Source organism: Cyprinodon tularosa, unplaced genomic scaffold (genome assembly GCF_016077235.1).
Source record: "Cyprinodon tularosa strain WSP-4 unplaced genomic scaffold, ASM1607723v1 ctg355, whole genome shotgun sequence".
NCBI classification, from domain to species: domain Eukaryota; kingdom Metazoa; phylum Chordata; class Actinopteri; order Cyprinodontiformes; family Cyprinodontidae; genus Cyprinodon; species Cyprinodon tularosa.
In genome coordinates, this window is record NW_024039069.1 from 1,344,739 (window position 1) to 1,370,178 (window position 25,440).

At 36.4% G+C, this 25,440-nt stretch overlaps 1 protein-coding gene across 2 annotated transcripts in view; it reads right to left on the reverse strand.

Moving 5' to 3' along the window:
* The window catches only part of glra1 (glycine receptor, alpha 1), a 167,665-nt gene that overhangs the window by 49,998 nt on the left and 92,227 nt on the right, over nt 1-25,440 (reverse strand). For both annotated transcript variants that reach the window (XM_038295419.1, XM_038295420.1), the window contains 2 exons: nt 21,001-21,068; nt 5,072-5,295 (listed from right to left, as the gene is read on the reverse strand). In XM_038295419.1, the coding sequence (XP_038151347.1) occupies nt 5,072-5,295; nt 21,001-21,068 (292 nt within the window). The remainder of the gene's footprint in view (nt 1-5,071; nt 5,296-21,000; nt 21,069-25,440) is intronic.

Below are 25,440 nucleotides of genomic sequence, written 5' to 3' on the forward strand. Positions count from 1 at the left end.
GGCTTTCAACATGCAAAATATTTTTTTTTTCATTTCACTGGCAGGGGTCAGTTTGTCATGAGGATAAAAACAAAATTGTTTTGCACAACTGAAGCTGAAATAACTGCTTACGGAAAATTGTACATTTATCCTACTTTCTTTCACATCATGTTCTCCGTTGGTTTTCCACTTGTAAAGATAAAATCATCTGGAATTGGATAGGTAAGGCACGTCTCACACATTATGTACTGTATTCTGCATTATTGTCTGCTTTTAGAGAAAAAAATATGTAAACTTGAGTCCTTTTAGTATAAAATACCAAATTAATTTGATCTGAGAAGGTTATATACCTGCACAATATACATTTTCCATCCTGATACAGCACTCGACTTGCACAAATTGAACAACATATCAGCTCTACGCCTGCATCTACAACTGGTCATCCAATCTCAAAGAAACACTTTCCTCTCGAAGGAGAATGCAGCATCAATGTAGACTTTCTACAGCGATAAACATCAAAAACAGAGTAAACAACATTCACACCCCCCTCATTCATCCCCCCCCCACCCCCGATGGTTTAATATCCCTTTCTGCCACATCACCTCTGAGATGGAGCTGATCAACAGAGGAGCTCATTTTGACGATGTCAAGTTTAAAAATGAGAGGCACAAAAGGAAGAGCGCAAGGTGCCTCTGAGCTCTGACGATATTTATAAAGGACAATCTTCTTACTGTTCCTGCTGGACATGAAGGTGAAAGCCGAGGTTGATAGTAGATCAGAGACACCACTGGAATACTAACAGGACTGAGTAGATTACCACCGGTGCTGCGGTGCTTTTTTCATCCGCCCTGAGCAGATACAGTAAAAGCAACAAGAAGGAAACACAGACGGGCTGAAAGGTTTGTTGGCTGAAGGAGGCTGTAACTTGGAGACAGGATGCCACACATTGAAAACTTGAGAGAAGGAAGAATTAAATAAGAAAAAAAGCTCCAGTAAAACTGTCTCTCAAGAGAGATCAAATAATTTTTCAATCCCTCTTGATTAAAATATTACAAGAGAATTAGATTTCAAGCTCTCGCTCAAATCTCCTTGTTCATTAAGAGATCTATAAAACGAATATCCTGAAAATCAAAATAAGTCCTACCTGTCATTGTTCTGCACTTTTTGGTTCTGTTTAGGTTTTCTTTTCTAGTTTTTATCGGTTTTAATTTAATTTTTTTCTTATTCTAGTTGTTTTCTGGTTGTATTTGGGTTCCTATGTATTTATTGTTTACCCTCTGTTGCCACCTTGTGTCAGTCTCCTTCCCCTAGCTCCCTTCTAGATCCTTCTGTCCAAACCTGCTCCCAATCAGTTTATTACTCCATTCTTTGTTCTGTTTGGTCCTACCCAGTCCATGGGTAGGACCTGTCCTGCAATACTCTGCCATCAGAAAGGCCTCCTCAAACAAGTGCTTCATTGTCTACAATGTCATTCAAAAAAGGGCACACCATTGAAAGGAGGACACACGTTTTGAGCTACTTACTTAGCCTGAGTTTATCGACAACAGCTTTGCTTTTTTATCAGCCATATCTCTAATCCACTCAACTCATGCAATAGCCTATTAAAGCCCTTTCAATCCAACTTCAAAAGCTGATCTTCAAAAACACAGTTGAACAGTAAAAAAGCACGGATTGATAATTATAAAGTTAATAATAGTATAATCTACTATAGCCATATTAGAATTATTTCAGTGCCTGACTGTATAACAATACCTATGAGCTATATTTTAATGTATGCTGATAATATAACCAAAACACACAGATCAGAAAACAGATCACTGATCACAAAACTGTTTTCTGATCGGTGTGACCACTAACTCAACAGATAAGGCACCAGGACTAAGCAAGCCTGGCTGTTAGCCTGGTCTAAACCAAGGTAGTGGCACATAATAGATCAGCATTGTAACTTACACTCACCGGCCACTTTATTAGGTACACCTGTCCAACTGCTCGTTAACACTTAATTTCTAAGCAGCCAATCACATGGCGGCAACTCAGTGCATTTAGGCATGTAGACATGGTCAAGACAATCTCCTGCAGTTCAAACCGAGCATCAGTATGGGGAAGAAAGGTGATTTGAGTGACTTTGAACGTGGCATGATTGTTGGTGCCAGAAGAGCTGGTCTGAGTATTTCAGAAACTGCTGATCTACTGGGATTTTCACGCAAAACCATCTTTAGGGTTTACAGAGAATGGTCCAAAAAAGAAAAAACATCCAGTGAGCGGCAGTTCTGTGGGCGGAAATGCCTTGTTGATGCCAGAGGTCAGAGGAGAATGGCCAGACTGGTTCGAGCTGATAGAAGGGCAACAGTGACTCAAATAACCACCCGTTACAACCAAGTTGGGGAGAAGAGCATCTCTGAATGCACAGTATGTGGAACTTTGAGGTAGATGGGCTACAGCAGCAGAAGACCACACCGGGTGCCACTCCTTTCAGCTAAGAACAGGAAACTGAGGGTACAATTTGCACAAGCTCATCGAAATTGGACAATAGAAGATTGGAAAAACGTTGCCTGGTCTGATGAGTCTCGATTTCTGCTGCAACATTCGGATGGTAGGGTCAGAATTTGGCGTCTACAACATGAAAGCAAGGATCCATCCTGCCTTGTATCAACGGTTCAGGCTGGTGGTGGTGGTGTCATGGTGTGGGGAATATTTTCTTGGCACTCTTTGGGCCCCTTGGTACCAATTGAGCATCGTTGCAACGCCACAGCCTACCTGAGTATTGTTGCTGACCATGTCCATCCCTTTATGACCACAATGTACCCAACTTCTGATGGCTACTTTCAGCAGGATAATGCGCCATGTCATAAAGCTGGAATCATCTCAGACTGGTTTCTTCAACATGACAATGAGTTCACTGTACTTAAATGGCCTCCACAGTCACCAGATCTCAATCCAATAGAGCATCTTTGGGATGTGGTGGAACGGGAGATTCGCATCATGGATGTGCAGCCGACAAATCTGAGACAACTGTGTGATGCCATCATGTCAATATGGACCAAACTCCCTGAGGAATGCTTCCAGCACCTTGTTGAATCTATGCCACGAAGAATTGAGGCAGTTCTGAAGGCAAAAGGGGGTCCAACCCGTTACTAGCATGGGGTACCTAATAAAGTGGCCGGTAAGTGTATGTGTTCCTACTTTTGTGAAACTGACTCAAGGCTTAATTTAATCTGGATATCTAAAAAAACACTTCTTAATCACTATCTATGCATTGTAAAACAGGCATCAAGGCCTGCTTATGAACCCAGTCTGAAACAAAATATGTATCCTCTGTTTCTAGGACTTAGATCATGTGTCAAAGTGTATGTCAACATTATAAGTAAAGTTAATATAGGCTGAGTGCTGTTAAAGCAGCAATCATAAATTAACATTAGAGCCTCTAATCTGTAGCCAAGTTTACGTTCAACAGAAAATTTAATTTTAAGCAAAGCTAAGCAAGTTAAAAAGAAAAGAAATGTGACTTTGTGCTAAGCAGGATGTAGAAGCTGTAATCTAGCACTGACCATGGATCAGTGACAGAGGAAAGTTTAATAAATGTTTTACCATTGGGGAAGTTGTTCTTATGTGAACATGTCAGTTTAGTAATATCAGCCATGTTTACATACTTGAAGGTATAGTAGAGGATTTTTGCGAAATTTGAAAAGATCCCGCCCTAAAAAAAATATGCACATGCACAACCCTGTACCAGCTCCCAAGAGGGATCTCCTTTTAAACGTGAGCAAGAGCATGCACAAGCCCATTTGTCCTCGTGCACACTCTATTTAGAAGTTGCTGTTAGCATCGTTCATACCAGCTTACCTTTAATAGGAAAATCCAGGATGCAGACAGCAGAATCAGTCATGTGGGTAAGAAGTTCTCTGTCAGACCTAATTCGAAAAAAGTGTTTCTATCTCTTGTTTTGAGCATTAACCATTTTCGCATTTTTCACAAAAGCCAAAAACCAGCACAAGTGAGAATAAAAACTTTTCTGCCTATTTAAAGGAGTTTATTCAATTTGTTTCATTTCCATCAATCTTTCCAGTATTGTTTATTTACTGAATGATAAGCAACTGTGGTAAATGTAAATACAGTTCTTGGATTCAGGATTACTTATAGTAATCTCCTAATTAAAAAAATAGTTTATAGGAGTAGGTTGTAAACTACTGCTCAAGAACATTTTGATTTATGAACAATGAAGTGTTTTTTTCCTGGAGGTCAGTGATCTTTATTGGCCAAAATCAAGACCTGGAAAACATTGAAAATATATTGGAGATATATTTCAGCATCAGCAGCCTATTAGATATTGTTGCAGAGAAACAGAGTCCCTTAATGTGAATATATGACTTTCATGACCTCATATAATTTCATTTATGAGTTCTACAGATAATTATGTACTGAATAGGACAACACAAAACAGTCCCAAAATGGGATAAGTGTTCAACATTGTCAAGCCAGGGGAACAATATAAAACCAGAAACGCAGTGTATGGAAAGTTGAATGCTGTCTCATGGATGCTCTGTTAGCTCTGTGAACTTTTTTGGGACAGGGAAGGGTAATGTGTGTGGTGGTGGTGGATTTCTTAATTTACTAAATCATATTGTCAGCAAATATGTAACTTCTGTTCAAGTATAACATCAGCTTTATCCATTGCAATTTGAGTTTTTCAGTCTCAGCAAAATCCACTGAAATGTGACCCAGGGGCCTTCAGGCATGTTATTATCACCCATTACTCTGTTCCAAATGCTCAAATGAAATATCTTAAAGATTAAAAAATATTTTACTAACCTGTTGAGAGCAATTTCTGTGTGTTTGTTTTTAGAAATGATCCTTAAGAGAAAAATCTACAGTGAAGTGTTTGAACAACTGTGTCTAAAAACCTCTAAACCAGCCGTGCCCAACTCTTCACCTTCGGTTTTAAAATCTGCCAGCTCTGCCATGCTGAATCAAATAGTAAAATTGTCCCCTTATAATGTCATGACATTCTGCAAAATTGGGTGTGTTGAAGCAAGAACAGATCCAAAATTGGTGGGTTTTAACAGTAGAAAGACCAAGCGTGTCCTCCACTTGCCTTATGCTGTAGAGCACGTTGCCGTTTTTAGAGATGCGCAGGAGCTTGTTGTCAGTAGTGACCTCGTGAAAGTTGGCCCCTTTCTCATTGGCGAAGAACAAGTCAGGTTTCCAGATGGAGTCCAACATGGATGGGTCAAGATCCAGTGAGTCGTCAGGGTACTCGCTGTAAGCAAGCCTGGGGTCATTCCACTGCTGCCTCAAGAAAATATTCACTCTGTAGTCCTGAATATAAAAAAAGATAATAAGAGAGATAGAATGGTTAAAGCAAGGCATGAAAATAACATTTATAGGTAATAAATCTGTAAATTGTTATAAACTCATGTGATGATCCCAGACAGACTAGAACCCACATTCACACACTGACACCTAAATACATCAAAGTTTAACCCCTCAACTGAACTTGTGTGATTGTAAAATGTGAAGGACTGGATGATCTTGACCTTTTTGCTATTTTGTCATATCCAATCACAAAACGGCAAGAAAAATCTAAGAATCTGTCAATTTCTTGCTGTATTGTCCACCTTTACCCTTGGATCCACGAGTGACGGGAACCAACAGTCTTCTGTTTGTTTATGCTAGTTCTTTTATTTTGGTTACAGATAATCATTTGTAATACATTATGTTTTGTGTTATAGCAATTGGAATGTGCAATTTCACAGCAACAGAATATGTATCAATGTCTGGTCTGTATGTGTAAGAGTAGTGGTTTTCATAAGTGTGTATGTGGGATGCTATTTGTGTATTTGTAAATGTCTTTTCTGACTGGGATTCAATTCAATTTATTTATATAGCACCAGTTCACAACACATGTCATCTCAAGGCACTTTACAGAGCTATTACTTATTATTAGGATATTAGGATTATTAGGATGTTATTAGGATAACCAGTTGATTACATCAGGTTATTGATTTGCAAGACATGGTCCTCCTGAATGAGCTTGCTGCGACAGTGTTTGCCTGAATTTTGTCATTGACACTTCAGCAATCCCTCACACTGAGGATGCATGTAGCGACAGGGGAGAGAAAAAATCCCTTTTAACAGGAAGAAACCCCCAGAATAGAAGATAGAAGCAGAAATACAAAAAGTAGCAAATAAACAAAAGGTAACTGTTCACAAGCTCCACAGGTGGTCCTGTCCAGGAAAGGCACAGCCAGGTCAACAGACAGTTTCATAAGTAAAGGTTCATTTACAGCCACCTTTAAAGCCAGTGGTACATATCCCTGAAGCACAAATAGATTAATCATGTCTAAAATGGAGGAGGTCCCTTGAATAACTTATTTCATCTAAGTTTAAGGCTTAGATGAAGATAATTTTACTAACCCTGAAAGTTCAGCTGGATCCACACAGTCCAAACCCAGGTCAGATTCCATAGTTACCTCAAATGCTACTTCACCTTCCAGTCATTAGAAGGGCGCTAATGATCTTATTTTTAATAGAATCAATGTTATTTATAAGATCTCATAAAATCATTACAGCTTAGAGCAGGGGTTAAGAAATCTAGGATTATTCTTTTTTTCCTCTATTAATGTAGAGAAATATGCTGCTTTTGTTTTGTGAAAGGTCATTTTATGCAGCAGCAAACAGTTTTTCCAGATTAGGTAGAATTCCTGTAGGCATGTAGACTGCAATTTTATCTCCAGTTTTCCAGCATTTTGCTTCAAAGTGCACAGCTCTCTATTAAACGAAGGAGCAATATTTCTATTTTTAAATTTCTTCTTTTTTAAAGGGGCTATGTTGTCCAGAGCAGTATAGAGAGAGCTAGTGTCCTCATCAATAAAATCATACATTTGTGAAGGGGAATAAATGAAATGTTTACCTGCAGTATTATTTAGTGATACAGTAGAGATATAAAGTGGAACAGATTCTTTAAAATGTATTAGTGCATTATCTGATAATGATCTGCTAAGATCTAGAACTATGCATGCTGAGTACCATCACCCTTTTCGAGTTACTGCCTTTTTTTTTAACTGCTGCAGGACCACTACGTGAATGTGTCCCTGGGCTAAGCTCCAATCTTTTCACCGCTTCACCTGCACTAAATCCTGGATGTTCAATAGTCCGAAGTCAGGACTATAAAATGCTACACATTAAATGGATAACATTTATAGATGTAGGAGCTTGGCCTGTTTTTCACTGCAGAACTATTTCTCCTACTGTTACTAACTGTATGTGCTCTCTCTCATCCTATGATATGGTCCTGTCTCCGAGCTTGTCTGCCTGGCTGTGTCTGCCTCTCCACTGTCACTACATGTATCTTTGGTGTGAGGAATTGCTGAAGAGTCAATGAATCACTGCAATCAGCTGGTTTTCCTTAGATAGAAAACTTTGAACCAATCTGGCTGTATGATCTGGTTGAATTGTCTCTGTAAAGTGCCTTGAGATGATGTGTGTTATGAATTGAGGCTATATAAATAAACTGAAATGAATTGAAGTACCATTATCACTAAGGGAAGCAGAGAAATAACAAGAACTGAACATTTGACACAAAGAGTAGCAGATAGGAGTGGGAGACTTAGAGAGAGTAAAAAAACGGTCGGGGGGGGGGGGGGGGGGGGGGGGGTGGGTCAGAGAGAAAAGCCATGTCTGTGCTAGACAAGTGCTAGCCTAGTCCAGCTAAACCTTACTACCAGAAAAGCTGTGTGAGCATAACCCAGTAGGAAAGTGCAGCAGTAAAAGCTGCATTTAAAAGTATGTCTGGAAAGTAAGAGTAACTTAGAGATATCACAGGAAAGGGAATTTGGCGAGTCTGAGCAGCACCAGAGGAAGTAGGTCTACAACAATCAAAACAGGAAATGACGCAATACCTGGATTGCATACAAATATGTGACCTCACGATGTTTGTTAGTTGGGTAGATATCTTTTGTCTTTCCCGTTGGTGAGTTGCAGCTCTTTTCTTTCTCAAACCTTTCGTTGTGCTTCAATGATCAGAATCAGAGTGTGATGTAAGGGGCAACTTTCCGGTCACCTTCTTCTGTTTGGTTTAACAAGCTCCATTAAGAATTTATTTGAGGAAAAGCATTCAAGTATTGATGGTTCCACTCTTAAATTCTGGGTGCTGGGATGTGAGAAACGTGTACAGTATGCATTCATGGTGGCAATATCACTGATAGCTTTAAACACAAAATGATGGGTAACCTCTGTAATTGACACTTACAGGTGGAGGTCATGCCATCTGTTTCATGGTATTTATTGAAGTTGAGAGAAATTATCTTTAACGACCCCACCCCCCCATCCACCACCATCAGAAAAGATGCAACCATAATGAGGATTAGTAAACCTGGGACTATTTTCTTAGCTTGCAATATAATTTGCAAATAATGTTTAAGACACTGTCTGAAACATCTTTTTTAAACTATCATGTAGTAATTTCATTTGTTTTTAGTTTTATTAGTTATGCTTTACTTTTTGATATTTGTGAATTAAACATTTGGATCTAGAAAGCAAATATCTTTCTTTGATCCATTGACAGAAATGTCACATTTTTAATATTCTGCAAAGATACAAGAAAAAAAAGATGAAAGTAAAACTAAATAGGCAAGAATAAAACAACATGCGATTCTCAGCACAAATAGAAAAGTAGCATTCTCTGAAGAAATCCATTTGGCTGAAAAAATTAATTAAAGCAAAAGCAGCAAAAGTTATGGAGCGTACATCCTTGAAAATAGGGTTGTAATTGCATCCACAGGGAGATGTTCATTTTTAAACAAAATCATGGAGCGATGTGGGAAAGGAAGGGGAAAAATGGCTTCTTATAGGTCACTGCACTGCTGACTCAAGATGCCACTGCTCCACACGGGATACGGCATCGACAGATAACAACAGTTGGAGCGAAACAGTGATGGACTGGATTTCATGGCTGGATGAACAGGTACTCATGGGTGTTCATCCATATGTGTTTTATAGTTTTACTGATCATAGAGATGTACCACTTTGGCTGCAACAGGAACATTTTCTTGCGGGAATACCTCATTGCCTTTTTAAAATACTTTCCCTTCTGCTCTATTCATAATTTTAATTGAGGTATTAAAAACAGCGTAAAAAACACTCTAGAAATTGTTACCTTCTGCTTTAGCTAACCCAGTCATGAGAGGTGAAAATAATAAGATGAACATCAGAAATAGAGGTACATAGTAGCACACAGGCAGGTGGTTACTGAGCTGTTGCTTCTTGAGTATTTCACACACAGACAGTGAGACTCTGACATTACATTGAGGGTTAGATGAATAAGAGAAAGAGAGATGAATTTTTAAAATGGGAAGTGGGTATATTTCAAACAAAGTTTTAGAACAAATGATTCATGTGCTGAAGGGGTTTAGATATTTGGATTTAGTGAGAAGAGCACATCCAGTTGGTAATACCTTCTCACATATTACATTCTTGTTGCTTTTTTTATACTGTCCCAATACCCTTAGCTTTCCATCCAAGCAGCCAAATTTTTCCATGGTCTTTTAAAAAGCTCTTGCTTGGTAGACAGACTCAAACAGAACCTACAGCTATCATTAAAGAAAATGTGAGTCATTTTTCAAATGAATTGAAAGGTGCTGGACTGCAAATGACCAGAAAAATGCCAAATCCTTAGAAGAAATTATCAGGTCTTATCCATCTCAGAAGGTTTTGAAAAACTATTAAGGAAGACCAACTTCAAACAAACAAAAATCAGAAGGGTAATATACAGAAATCAACATTTAGTTTATGTACATATCTGTCTTATACTTACTATTCCAAGTGTGTTTATTATTATACATATATATATATATATATATATATATATATATATATATATATATATATATATATATATATATATATATATATATATATATATATATATATATATATATATATATATATATATATATATATATATATTCAAAATCTTTTTTTAAACCTATACATTTAATCAGTTTTCAACTGTCTACTCAAAACAGACAAAACAAGTTTGGAATATAAAATGAAAAAATGATAATACCATATTTTGTGGAACAATTATTTATCAAGTACAATTAGATGTTAGCTGTATCAGACATCCTGTTGGTATCTGTATAATGTGCTCATTCAAAACAAACTAACAAAACAATTGAACTAATCTGCAAAAATATTGCTTTAGTTTAGCTTGAAAATGTACAGTATGTGGTGAAATATTTCAAAAACTATAAAGAGCAGATTTACCTTCCTAGGATGCACAGTAGACTGTGCCCATTATAATGACAGATAATAGCTTTTAACAGCCTTTTTTTTTTAAAATGCCATCAACATATACATGGTCTGTCAAGATATCAGTAAGAGAGCATTTGGTTTGAAGAAATGTGTGAACATGCACTCCCTGTCCTTGCCCTTTAGGTGGTAGTATACTAAGTGGCTAGATGGAATAGAAAGAAGAGGCTCATATATGTGTATGACATCAGCTTGCTCACACGTGAAGGAAAACAGCTTTTGAATAGGTATTCTCTATTGTGACCACTATGGATGAAACGATTAAATAGGTTCTTTATGCACGTTTTTATTTGAGCTTTTAACACATTTGCATATATTTCTATGAGGTGCCCCCAGGGACATAAATCAGAATTAACTTGCATATACACATATTAAATTACACTCTTCCATATAATATACTGAAAACCTCACACAAACACTAGTAAAAGCTCTCACATAAACTAGTGAAAACATTTACCTCTTATATAATCTACTCAAAAGCTCTCATACAAAGTAGTGAGAACTGTTCATATAAACTGGTGAAAAGCTTTACCTTTCATACACACTACTAGAAAGCTTTCATATACACTATTAAAAAGCTCTCATATACACTACTAGAACGCTCTCATATACACTACTAGAACGCTCTCATATACACTATTAGAAAGCTCTCATATACACTATTAGAAAGCTCTCATATACACTACTAGAAAGCTCTCATATACACTACTAGAAAGCTCTCATATACACTATTAGAACGCTCTCATATACACTATTAGAACGCTCTCATATACACTATTAGAAAGCTCTCATATACACTACTAGAATGCTCTCATATACACTATTAGAACGCTCTCATATACACTATTAGAATGCTCTCATATACACTATTAGAACGCTCTCATATACACTATTAGAACGCTCTCATATACACTATTAGAACGCTCTCATATACACTATTAGAAAGCTCTCATATACACTACTAGAATGCTCTCATATACACTATTAGAACGCTCTCATATACACTATTAGAATGCTCTCATATACACTATTAGAACGCTCTCATATACACTATTAGAAAGCTCTCATATACACTACTAGAATGCTCTCATATACACTATTAGAACGCTCTCATATACACTATTAGAAAGCTCTCATATACACTACTAGAATGCTCTCATATACACTATTAGAACGCTCTCATATACACTACTAGAACGCTCTCATATACACTATTAGAAAGCTCTCATATACACTACTAGAATGCTCTCATATACACTATTAGAACGCTCTCATACACGCTACTAGAAAGCTCTCAAACACACTACTGGAAAGCTTTCATACACACTATTAGAAAGCTAAAATATATGGTCCCCCTCCTTTAATTTAGGCAAACATTGCTCAAATATCACCGAATCCAGATGGTTTGTTGTTGATGAAGAGAGGAATAAACACAGTTTAAGATTTGCAGCTAAATTAATTTGTTTCCATATTATGGAACTGCTATCAGGCACTTCCCATCATCTTATATCAGTAATAAAAAATTATAAATACAAATTTGGTATTTGGTGACTTGACTTTTATTTCTGTCAGGCTGAAGTGAAAAAACTTGGAAAGAGACTGATTCTCTTCGCGTTTAAAATAACAACACAAAACAGCATAAGAAAACCGCATTTATTTTTTTTATTTTACAATTTGTAAACAACAGCGGCTGATTAAACTAAACGTCTCAACCTTGTATAATTTTACGACTTTTTATTTAACCAAGAAATTATCCGAAAGGCCTGGGAAATTATCAGATCCGATTATGTGGCTGCAATGCGCGGCGCGCTCCCGACACAGGTGGAACAGATTTTCACATGGGAACAGAATTTCGCACAACACCGGAAAATGATCTCTGTTGAAGCATAAACATAAAATCAATAATTTTATTTGATACAATTTCGGCCGGAGATAGCACAAAATGTACGGAGCTAGCCAGAATGACCTCCGTTTAAAACAACTTCCGGTGTAATGACGGTCCTTCCTGTTTCACTGAAACACCTTCCGTTTCAACTAAAATCCGCTAATAGCTTTTCAGTAGTGTGTATGAGAGCTTTCTAGTAGCGTGTATGAGAGCCTTCTAGTAGTGTATATGAGAGCTTTCTAGTAGCATGTATGAGAGCGTTCTAATAGTGTATATGAGAGCTTTCTAGTAGTGTATATGAGAGCTTTTTAATAGTGTATATGAGAGCGTTCTAATAGTGTATATGAGAGCATTCTAGTAGTGTATATGAGAGCTTTCTAATAGTGTATATGAGAGCGTTCTAATAGTGTATATGAGAGCTTTCTAGTAGTGTATATGAGAGCTTTCTAATAGTGTATATGAGAGCGTTCTAGTAGTGTATATGAGAGCTTTCTAGTAGTGTATATGAGAGCGTTCTAATAGTGTATATGAGAGCGTTCTAATAGTGTATATGAGAGCGTTCTAATAGTGTATATGAGAGCTTTCTAGTAGTGTATATGAGAACTTTCTAATAGTGTATATGAGAGCTTTCTAATAGTGTATATGAGAGCGTTCTAGTAGTATACATGAGAGCGTTCTAGTAGTGTATATGAGAGCTTTTTAATAGTGTATATGAAAGCTTTCTAGTAGTGTGTATGAAAGGTAAAGCTTTTCACCAGTTTATATGAACAGTTCTCACTACTTTGTATGAGAGCTTTTGAGTAGATTATATAAGGGGTAAATGTTTTCACTAGTTTATGTGAGAGCTTTTTACTAGTGTTTGTGTGAGGTTTTCAGTATATTATATGGAAGAGTGTAATTTAATATGTGTATATGCAAGTTAATTCTGATTTATGTCCCTGGGGGCACCTCATATATTTCTTTCACTTTTACTTTACTCACACAGTTGCAAGGATTGTATTTGTTACACACCATTTTGATTTGATTGAAAAATGAGACTAAGTAAAATAAAAAAAAGGTAGTGTAGGGATCAAATGAGGCTTGTGATTTAAGATAATCACTGTAGGACAAGAATCCAAAGACACACAAACCCCTCTGTCTGGAAATGTTTAATTTAGGGTTATAGGGGAAGCAGAAAATCCAAATTTCCCATCTAAATCTCTATCGACCTCTGCTTGACCTCAGATAACTGGATAAAATGTGATAGATTCATATATTTTCAAGTTATTTCTAATATGGTGTATTATTACCGAAACATTTGATTAAAGTTTTAGGAGGTTAGAGGCACAACTAGATAAGGTTAGACATTTATTGTGTTTGTGGCAAAGTACTTCAGTATCCTCTATAAGACCATTTGAATTGCAGCTTCAATCAACATGCAAGAGAGGTTTTTCATTTTTTTTCATTTCTTTGTCTTTGTTTTGTCTGGTCCAGACTTACCAATCTAGCTATAAGACATCAACTGCTGGTCCCTGAGAGCTTTATTGTGAAACCATCGATTCTTCATTTTCTGTTTCACCATAAGAGTTCAGCTCTTTTCTGTGCGGAATTGGCATTCAGTTTGTCCCTCCATCTCCCTAATTGTTAATTATTCTAGGAATATGAAGCCTGACTGCTTCGGCTGTCATTAAGCTGTGTGGCGTTGCAGAAAAAAAGGCATTGCAGTGACTAGGTACGGCCACGCCAGCAGCCCCAGCAGGTGGCATTTAAAGAAGCAATCAGCTGCTGAGCTGAACATGTGTGCACCGTAACAGCCCCAGCCAGGCTCCCTCTCTGTTTATCACTGTTTATTACACCAAATATCTCACGTGAAACAAATGAGCTCGACCTTTTCTGAATGACTCACCTTTTTTTTCTGCTTGAGAAAGTGACAAATAACCTAAGACTGCAGAGATGAGGAGTCGGTGCTAATGGAGGAAAGAACGAAGGAAGCTGTGGGCTTATTCCTGCGTCATCAGTCACTAAGATGCCTGCAGTTTGATTTTAGCTCTGGAAAAAGCTGAGTAGAAGAGCTCCAATAGATTCACTCAAAACAAAAAAGGTCTATTATTCTCAGGAAAACAGTACAAAAATGGCAGGGCCAAACTCACTGCGGATCCAGACATTTGAATTGAGAAAGCTTCCTAGAGAGGTGGCGAAACGTCTTCAAATCTTGAAAACCAAATCCAGTGGATATTTTTTGAATTTTTACGGAATAACTATGACCTGGATGACTGAGAACCTTCATCAGCAGGGCCAAATAAAAAAAAACAGAACCTTGAAGCTTTTATTTTATTATTTTTTTTTTTTTTACATTTTAGATGTTCAAACCATTAACCTTAATGTATTTTACTGTGATTTCTTGTGTTCTAGGTCGACACAAATGAGAAAGGAAATGGTGTATGGTTTCCAGAATAATTTAAAAACAAAATCCAACAACTGTGCTGTTTGTTTATATTCGGCTTTCTGTAATTTCCCAATATAAGAGAAGGCAAAGTCGTTACATACATTTATTTGAAAATCAACAGGAGGACTTAAGGGTATAGTTTTGAAAAGATCCACTCTCCACTGTTTAAAAAAAGAAAAAATCCACATGCACAACCCTGTACCCACTCCCTAGAGGGAATGCCTTTTAAACGCGTGTGAGAGCATGCACAAGCCCACTTCACCTCGTGCATGCTCTGTTTAAAAGATGCTGTTTTCATCACTCGTACAAGTTTTCTTTCAAAAAGAAGCTTTGCCATTTTTCCCATGTCAGACTCCCTACCGGTAAGTGAAAATGGTGACGAACGCCTAGTACGGCCTTACGTAAACATATCAGCAGAATGATTGACAATTAGGAGGACCACTTATTTTGATGATCCACCTGGAAAAACAACATCCTGCACAATACCTTTAATATAAATAAGGTTTTTATATAACATCCTATAACCAGTCTGATCTAGCTGAAACTATGTTTTGAAGAAACACAGACAAAATGTTCAGACTGTTGCTGGGAGAAGCTAGTAGCCACAAATGCCAAATGATGCACAATTGTAATTGGATCTTAAAATGATTCTAGGCATTATCCTTTAGACTCATACATTGTTAAATAAATGGTTAGTTAAAAGGGTGTAAAGCACTGTAGGAGGTTACTGTAAGTGGCTGTAAATATGAAGATCTAGCCTTTAAGTCATCTCAGAAATGTTTGAGAGCATTACATTATCAAATCCACGGTGGAAAATGTACTGTTGTTAACAGGCTACATTGCAAATGGTCGGCTTTGTATGAAACCTCATAGGTCAGAGGCCCATCATGGCTGCAGATGGATGAACAGCAAACATGTTGGCCAGACATCAGTCTCCAGACTCCAGTCCAAAATTCAAATGAGCAAAAAGTAATTTGGTACATACAAAATGAATGGTTTTATGCTGACATTTAGCATTATACAGAACAGATGATTCATTTGAGTAATTGGGTTATCAAAATGGTATTGATACTGATGCAAAACTGTATTAAAACCGTTCATTTAAGAATGTGACATAAGATCACTGGAATGTTCTGACGCACAGTAAAATTAAGGAATAGCTGTCGTTAAAAAATACCAAACTCATTTCTGCAGTAAACTACGCATCAAGGACTACAATTCTCCTCCTCTTCTTTCCTTGACAAAACCAGCTATTGCAGCAAAATCTGCAGTCATATTCTAATTCCACGCCTGTCATAACATCCTGCCAACTTCCTGGAACTGCTCAGGTAGGAAGAGGAGGATATGGAGCTTGCACATTATGGTAGCACATCTGCTCAGCTCAACAGTGAGGGAGAAATATGCCCTTTTTTACTGTTTGGCCTTAGATGGAGCCACGGTTTGCTGGCGGTTCTGTGGGATGTCAAGTAAATTTACAGAGAGATCAGAGAGCAAACTTCTCTCTGGATCATAATGGAGTTTTAGTAAATGAGCACTCATCATTCAGTAAATACAGACACGGCTAACTTGAACTGAAGGTAATAATTTTCACAGGTTTGGATTATTTTTTTGGGGGGGGGACACAGAATTATCAGTGTTCTTAATATATTACTCAGATTGTACAATCTACATTTTGTAGATTATGTCTTGTTAATTTGTTTAATTTTAATGCAAATTTGTATGTAAAAAAATTATTAAAATTACTTGCTCCTAAAGAGAAATTAGAGAACAAAATTTAATACAGTTTCAAATTAGGTTTAAAGATAATGATTTCCAATTTTTAGGAATTTTAAATTTAATTTTTATTGTTTCTTATTAGAAAATAAATATATATAAGACATAAGTACCAAGTGGTTTTCAAAAAACAATTTTTAAGAAAATAATGACATTTTGTGTCCAGTTTTGTGTCCATTATTGCTAAAAAGGTTTTGCCATATTAGTTTGTATTGATGTATTTAGTTTTCTGTTTATTGTGATCAGATTTTTTGTATATTCCCTTGGTTTATAGCATTTTGTGTATGGTTACATTACTTTATTTATAATTCTTTACTTTCCCACACGCTGTCTGCTCTCTGTAACAGCTGTTCCTAATTCCCTCTCCTTAATTTACCTGCATTTAATGTAGTTTGCTCTATAAATTCAATGGTTGTCATTGTTCTTTGATGGTTCATCAGCTCTTTACTGCTTAATCCTGCTCTAGTCTAGCCTATATATTTCTGTTTTTGGATCAACTGATAAACTAGATTACTTACCCTCATGTATCAGAGGCTCATCCGTCTGTGAAGCAGCCAATCAACATTCAGCTGAATCTCCTCGTAATTCAATCAGTATCCAAAGTCCAGCTTAAAAAGACCTTCATGTCCAAAGCTTAGACTGCTACCCAACAAGCTTTTATAAGTTGGATCTGAGTGTTTGATTCTGATGAACCTGGTTTAACCCTCCTCCACCCCCTTCTGCACCATCATCATAAGCTCCATCTAGCTCCTTCTCTATGCCGCTGCCTATCCCTATTGAACTGTTCCCTTGTACTCCCACTGCATTCAACCCCACATTTTGAGCCTGATTCTGCAGAGATTTCTTCCCATAGCAGATTTTGTTTCCCTCCACCGTAACTTCATGCTTGCTCATCAGGGAGGTTCTTATGAATCTGCGCCAGCTGGCATCCATCTTCATACCATCTCTGTTCCACCATCAGTTTCAGGCCTGGGGGGAGTTCCTCCCTGTTCTCATTCAGCAGGTCATGCATATAATCAAAATCAATTTTGGTGTTAATGTACCCCGTTGAGGCCTGAGCACCGAAGACTTAAAACATTGTATGAATAAAATTCTTCTAATTGTCTTCCTTCTTTCAAGAGTTTTTCAGGTTAAACTAAACATCTTTAATTTATGTTCCACCTCTGCTTGTGTTTAGGTTCTTCACAACCATCAAATCTTTTTGTGACAAATTGGAACAACTATACTATAGGTCAAAAAACTGCAACCCTTATGACATGTTAAAAATAAAATCTCAGAGAATTATTTAAGGTTGATATTAGCCCAAGTAGCTGAGGAAAGTTAGATCTTTTTTTATAACATTTATTATTATGGTCACGTGTCTGCAGAGGTTTTGGATTTTATTGAACTCCATTTTAGCAATAATGTCCACAATAAAATTAATATCAATCAAATATGAAAGAAAAAAATATTTTGCTCAATTCAAACACATTTTATGAGAATAATTTGAAAACCTTTGCAATTTAGTTTTGGTTAAACGTTTTTTATGGTATTCCAATGTTTTCAAAGTTTTCTGCACTACTATGTGCAAAGTCCATTTATAGCATAATTTCTTTTGGTAAGGCAAAGGTAAGGGTCGTTAGAATTTTTTCCCCATAAAAGGAAAGACATGGAGTTTGAATGGGGAGAAGAAAGAGAGTAGAAAAGGCGTCTGAGGAAAGATGAGACAGAGTAAAGAAGCAGTGGGGGTGCTGAAGCACGAATAAAGCTGTGTCGTGTCAGTTCTTTAACAAGCACTCACTTCTGATCCATGAATCCAGTAGAATGTTCTTTTTAAAGAACATCAACCTAAAAGCATGTCCTTTATCTCTGTTTTGATTTTAAAAGGACAGTTTTATACAGCAGTTAATATTTTGGCAGACCCTCATTTGCAGAGCAGTGTCAGGTTTGGGCTGATCATTTAGATGGATGAAGAAAAGGGATTTTTTTTTATTGTCATCATAGCAAAAAGTTATTTGAATCAAGTCTTTCGTTAGTGGTGCAAAATCTTTCTCTTTCAGAGAACTGACTTGGCTCCCAAGGAGGAACAGACTCCTTTAACGCTCATCTGACAAACTCTTATTTTAGCTTAACTTAGCAAATATAAATGTTTTGTATGTTAATAGATCATTTTGCATTTAGTGTTTTTTATGAGAAGCCTTATACTTGCCCAACTGTATGTATATGTTAGGAAAAAAGCATTTCTTTTCAATACAATTTTATTTACATTTCTATTATTTAACCCAAAAAATTGCAAATCACTGTGAACAAAATCAACAAAAGCAAACTCCGACTGGTTATGATTCTGCTATGATCCTATATCACCACATGTGATTGGCTGTAAGTCTCCCATGTTCTCAGTCAAAACTAAGTTCTGCTGCGAGCAGGGAGGGATGCCACTGAGTAAGCACTGAGCAGTAAAAGAAAAGAAAAAAGGGACACTGTCGCTCACTCAATGGGAGTCAGCTATTCTGATTCACTGCAAAGCATCACCTCTCAGAGTCAATGCTTATGAGCATGAACCATCACAACCCCTGGTCTCTCAGTTTTCGGTTGATGCTTTACCTGCTTTAACTTTTTTGCCAACACTAATGAGCTTGGTATATTATGTTTTCAAAAAATAAAACATTTTTTAATGTATGTATTTTGTATTTTTCTCTCTTGCAAAACAGGATTATAAGAGTTACTGAAAAACAGTGCTGGTGAAAGTTTGTAGGCTGTAAAAGATTTTACCAAAATAAACAGAAATGTATTTGTTTTTAAGTTTAGTTATGTTAGGTAGGGCGAACCCATCCCTTACTGTAACACCTAAACCTAAAGAACAACTGGTAAACATGTTACCACACACTCTGAAAGCTATGAACAATAACTTTATAGGCTTAAAGTTTTTCTTTTTTTATTTGTGGCAGGTCAGAGGTCGCAGATGGTTGTCAATCTATGAGGAGAGGAGTTTCCCCTTAATTGTAGCATGTGACATGCAGGTATCAGTATCTCAGGAGTTGGGAGTTAGAATATGGAGCCTAGGCGGCAGTTCAACTGAAGGAACTCATTATTCTTCATACCTCCACCTGCGACACAGTCAACCAGCTTTAAACCGAAACTCCACGAAAGCCAATCGGCATCCAAAGTTCATCTTAAAAGGCCTCAGATATGCATCTGTCTGCTCCTGTTTGCAGGTGGTGGATGCACTGTGACTTCATTCAAATGACACAGTTTCAACCCATCTCCAGCCCCTTCTACACCTTCGTAGCTAAAACTTCATCAGAGTGTCATTCCTCCCAGACTCTTACTGTGTTCCCTGTCTAATCTTAACCGGTCTGGCAGAAGACCACCATGTTGAGCCTGGTTCTGCCAGAGGTTTCTTCCCAACAGGGAGTTCTCCCTCTCCACTGTTGCTTCATGGATGCTCATCATGGACAGGTTCTCTCAACCTGTGTTATCCAACTGGACTTCCTTCTTCCAGGTCCCTGAGTGAAGCTCTAGTATCAGCTCACGCAGTCCACTGGATCTCCCCATAAAGCTCAGCATACCGTCTCGCTCTCCACTCCATCACCAGTTGGGGGAAAACAACCCTATTCTTTGCTCCTGTTCATGCATATCTATCAAAATTAAGTGCTATGTTTGCTGCTGAGGTCTGAGCGGATTGAAGTGTGGTTATGTCGAAACCTTAGAAATGTTGACATTTCAATAATAGAAATAAAATAAATAAAGACAGGGTTATTCCTAATCTATCCAGTCATATTAGTTTTGCAACAATAATCTATGTTTAGCAATCATCTGATTATTTAAAGGCAGTAGGCTTGTCATAAAATGAATGGATCTGAGCTCATTAATGCACTCAATTGTATAGTGCCTTGAGATTACATCTAGTGCTAAATGAAGAAACTGAATAAAATAAAATTAAATCTTCAAGAAAAGTTTTCAAAATTTTATGCATTTACACATCTACACATTTTTAATCTGAGCTGACACAGCCAAAACCCAAATTTTATAAGAACAAAGGAGTTGTCACAACCTCAGAATCCCTTTCAGAGCATTCATTTAGCTGAAAGGTTTGATGCTTTCTCCAGAAAAAAAATCAGAAATTTTTCTTCACTCAGGAAGGTGACTTGTTTTTGCAATCAAACACACAGCATATCTGCTCTGAGCCTTGTTGCTCAGTGAACGTTGATGCTACTGTTATATTTATACTAATGGATTTCCTGTGTAATGAACTGGTGTAAATTTTCCCTTCATTGCCTGTAAAAAGACACGCCAGCTCTGCATTTGCTGTGTTGTTATGCTAATGGTGGCAGCAGTGATGCGCTCGTTCAAATGAAATGAAATGTGGGCTCAGTGAGGCAGGGAAACATCCAAACACAGTGAGGTCAGAAGGCTTTTTTATTTCCAAATATCTAGTAAGAAAGCATCTTTGAATGCACTGAATATCAACACAACCTTAATTTAAATTAGGGCAATTTTTAAAGTGAAAGCTAACAGAGCTGAGATGAAGCCCTGGTGATGTGACTGTCTTCATTAGAGCCTAACCATCCAAATCCAGGCACTGACACTAGTGAAAAGTTTAAAAATATTTACTTTAATGCTAAGTAGAAGTAATGAAAAATAAGCTTACCATTGTTGTTTCAGCAATGGAGCCAAAACTGTTGATAAAAATGTTGCAGGTCACATTGACAGGTGGACCTGCAGAAAGGACACAAAAAAAAAAGAAAAAAGTTAGTAATCTTTACATGATTAGAGATGTTATAAAAGGTTTCACCTATATTTTTTTGTTAAATCAAAATAAATGCTTTGAGATTTAGTCACATCAGTGAATTGTATTGATGCTCTTAAAAAGGGAAATTGTAATATAATTCAGCGCAAGGTCACTGTTCAGTATTTTGCCACATCTTACTTGATTCCCTAATCCAATTTGCAACCATTTTGAAACTAGTTTTAAAACGTAACCATTTACAGGGAACTCAGTTAAATACTTTGAAATTCAAAATTTCTAGTCAAGAGTGTTTTTGCAGAACAGACGTATTACTTTTGTAAGATAAAAAAAGTGGCAAAGGTCAATGAAATTACCTAAAACAGTCACTTTCCCTAATGTGTTGGGGAGAAAAAAATCAATGAAGTGCTTCTATTAGAAATTCCTGAAAAACACTCATATAAAGAAACACATTTGTTTGTTAGAACATAACCCTCAGAACAATAATGCTAAAAAGGGAATTTACATTTTTTTTCATTTTTAACTTAGCTTAATAGCTTTTTTAATTATCTTTTTATTTATTTATTTGTATGCTTGTTAATGAAGTTCTTATAAACTTTTTTTAAACTTAATTTACAGTTGGTAACATATCACACAGAGTAGGCAACGTAAGATTACTAGTAGTATTTTATGAAGCAGTTATATTTGCCTGATTTGTTGCAAAGTAGTATCTATATCTAAATGACCAAAAATAGTAACTTGGACGATAAAGGGTTAAAGGTATTCCAAACCAGTCAGAGGCACACTTGCCCTTGCCTGTTCTGTAACATTTGCTCCCCAAATGTCAGGTCCACTAATGGTCATGCTTACCTCTTGTTAGCATAAGCACATTTTTTACGTACCTGTCCAGTAGGAAAGCTGTGACCATTGTGTGGCTTCTGAGCCCATTTAATTTCTAATGCCAGCACCAGCGCTTAAAAGCTTGACCAATGCTTCTCAGCTCTATCATCAACTTTTATACTGGCATGATCGGGCAACGTTTTAGCTCTGTGTCATGTGACTACTATTCCTATTGGTGCAGAATCATTTTTTGTCGATTTTGCCATTGTAACCAGAAGTAAATATTTATATATTGTGTATCCATTGGAATTTATAAAACAGTTATTTATACACTATATATTTTTTTAGTAAAATAATACCTTTATTCTGAACAACATTGTGTAGCTGCGTTATTAATTTTTTTCTTATTTTTTTATGTATAATTTTGTCCAAAAAGATGTAGCTATATCCTTTTTGTATTGGGGGAAAATCTGAAATCTCTACAGCTGCAGACCTTTCTAAAGAGATACATATAGCAGAGACACCCAAATAGGCCTCTGTTGTAAAAATGTGTTTAGACCAAAAATTTACCAAACACAAATGAAGAGGTAGAAATATCACAAATCAGATAAATGAGAGGTTAAAAAGATAAAAAGACAAATTTCTTCTAGATCATTACGCATCACAAATTAACATTTTACTACATCTTGTTTTCATTTGGATTCAAAAGTAAAATTTATCAATTTCAAGTCTAGAAAGAAAATAAATTAAAAATAAATATGATAAAAAGGTAACAATAGCTTATAGAAATAGCAAATACTATCCGTGAACACACATCATGTTGAAGAAGATGAACAACAGCTGTGGTAGAGGTGCAGTGTATCAAGACTAACAAATGAACACTAGTTCACAACTCAAATAACACTAAATGAACAAGAAAACATGTTTCCAATCTCTTTGTGTACAAGATTTTGGGAACCCTTAACAAGGTAAGGTGGATGAATACCTTTTTACATTTCTTTCTTATTATTTGTCATCCTAATATGACAACATTCAATGTATTCTCATTATAAGTTCGTATGAAATCGTACAAAAAGTTATGCACAGTAATTTCGTACGTTTTCAACGTTTTTTTTGTGGTATTTCGTCGTATTTTTACGTCTTGCCTCGAGACAAGATATCCTTGCGCATGCGCATCTTACGCACCATTCAATAACATAGAATTTTACCTACAATTAACCCCAACCCTAACCCTAAGATACAAAACAGCAAGCAACCTAGTTAGAGACATCAAGAAGTAATTATTGCACAGTTTTTCCCAGTTTTACGTCCGTCCACAGATCTGCTTTTTTCGTCTGTCTGGGCACTGATCTGTTTTTTCCAGGAAAAACGTTGAAAACGTACAAAATACTGTGCATAACTTTTCGTATGATTTCATATGAACTGATAATGAGAATATGTTGCAACATTAGTGATTCAGACTGGTGATAAGAGGATAATGGTACTTTCTTGACAAACGTTCAACCCCCAACTCAGAATTGTAAATCACAACAAAGCCTGAATACTTTTCTTGCCCTAGTGCACAATGTCACAAGTCAATTCATCTCCAACTGGTATCTTGCAGATTACAATGAGCTGAAATACTCTAATGGCCTCCACAATAACCAACTAGATTTTAGTTGGGTTTTAGATTAATTGTTAATAAAGTGGCCAAAAAAATTACTTAATTAAGGGTAAATATTCAATTAACACACATAAAAGTATGATCTCTTAAATTTGTTGTTAGGGATTCTCTTTATTTCCTTCATAGCATCTGGTGTTAAGCTTGTGAGGCTGTATCTTTAAGAGAAAAGTTGTTGTGGAATCACAATATCACAATAGGAGGCAACTTTAGTGATAAAAGCAGAGTTATGTTGACAAGAGAAGTGGGAAGTAAATAAAGCTAAAGTAACTGTCTAGTGTGGTAAGAACAGATTCACGTGCCGAATGAATGAACAAGTCAAAACCTCCAAAAGAACCTGTCATCATCAGGACATTTCCCAGCTGAGATCTGGCCAAAGTGTATACATTTTAGTACAAATAAGGAAACCAATGGCATATAATTAATCTAAAAATAAAAATACATTTATTCACAAATTAAATCAGTTCATTTTTTAGCTTCTTCTTCCATGGACTACGTGTGGTGCAGAAGGTGGTTTACAGATGAGCAAGTTAAGGTGACAGTGAGCAGTAAATTAACACAGTGAAGTGTTCACCTCACAAACACACACTAAATTCAAGGCTGTTCAAACACAAAAAGGATTAGTCGATAGGCCGGAGTTGCAGAGAGGAATATGTAGGTTGACTCGGCAGAAACATAACTTTTACTCTCAATATAAAATTTAGGCAATAAGACCGAAATTACTCATATCTGTACTTTTGAAGTTCTTAGAATTTGTGCTTTCCTACAGAAAGGGATAAAATGACAATGAATACAATCTACTTAAGAGAGATATTATTACACGTATAGCTGAGTATATATATATATATATAAACAGATACAGTTGATTATATTTCCTGTGCAAAGCTTTAGTGCACAACATAAAATAGTTGGAGCCTTTAAGGCTTGGTTCTTTTTAACAATTCAGTTTTACAATATGAAGGACGAGATAAAACATCTGCAAATCAGTTTGCGACTAGGAACCAACATTGCATCCAGCTGAAGCTGTAAATCTTTCTTACTCCGCATGCCCTCTATTCTTTGATTTTAATTCCAGAAGCAACATTTCTTCAGAACATCGCAAACACAAAAATACTGTATGTTTATCAGGGACTACAAGTTAAAAGCAGTAAATTAACACAGTGAAGTGTTCACCTCACAAACACACACTAAATTCAAGGCTGTTCAAACACAAAAAGGATTAGTCGATAGGCCGGAGTTGCAGAGAGGAATATGTAGGTTGACTCGGCAGAAACATAACTTTTACTCTCAATATAAAATTTAGGCAATAAGACCGAAATTACTCATATCTGTACTTTTGAAGTTCTTAGAATTTGTGCTTTCCTACAGAAAGGGATAAAATGACAATGAATACAATCTACTTAAGAGAGATATTATTACACGTATAGCTGAGTATATATATATATATATATATATATATATATATATATATATATATATATATATATATATATATATATGACTCAATGTAATGTCTAATTCCACTTGCCGGGGGCTAGCTGAGAATGAAGGAAGGGGTCTGGATTATTTTGATGGCCAATTACTCCTGCTGTCACAGTCAGGCAAAAGCCTGTGGCCAAGAGGGAAGAAATATCATGTCATAGTTATTCACAGACACACACGGACAGACATACAACTGTTGTTACGGCAGAGAGTAGGTTGTAGAAGTACGGTTATGAGAGGAAATAAATCATTAAAGTTTGCCTGAGGGGATCATTCTTTATGTGAGTTATATGTACAACAGCCAATTAGACAACACATATTACTTACAGAACAGTGAAAAGGGATGATGATAAAATTACACTGAGGGTTGAAATGACATAATA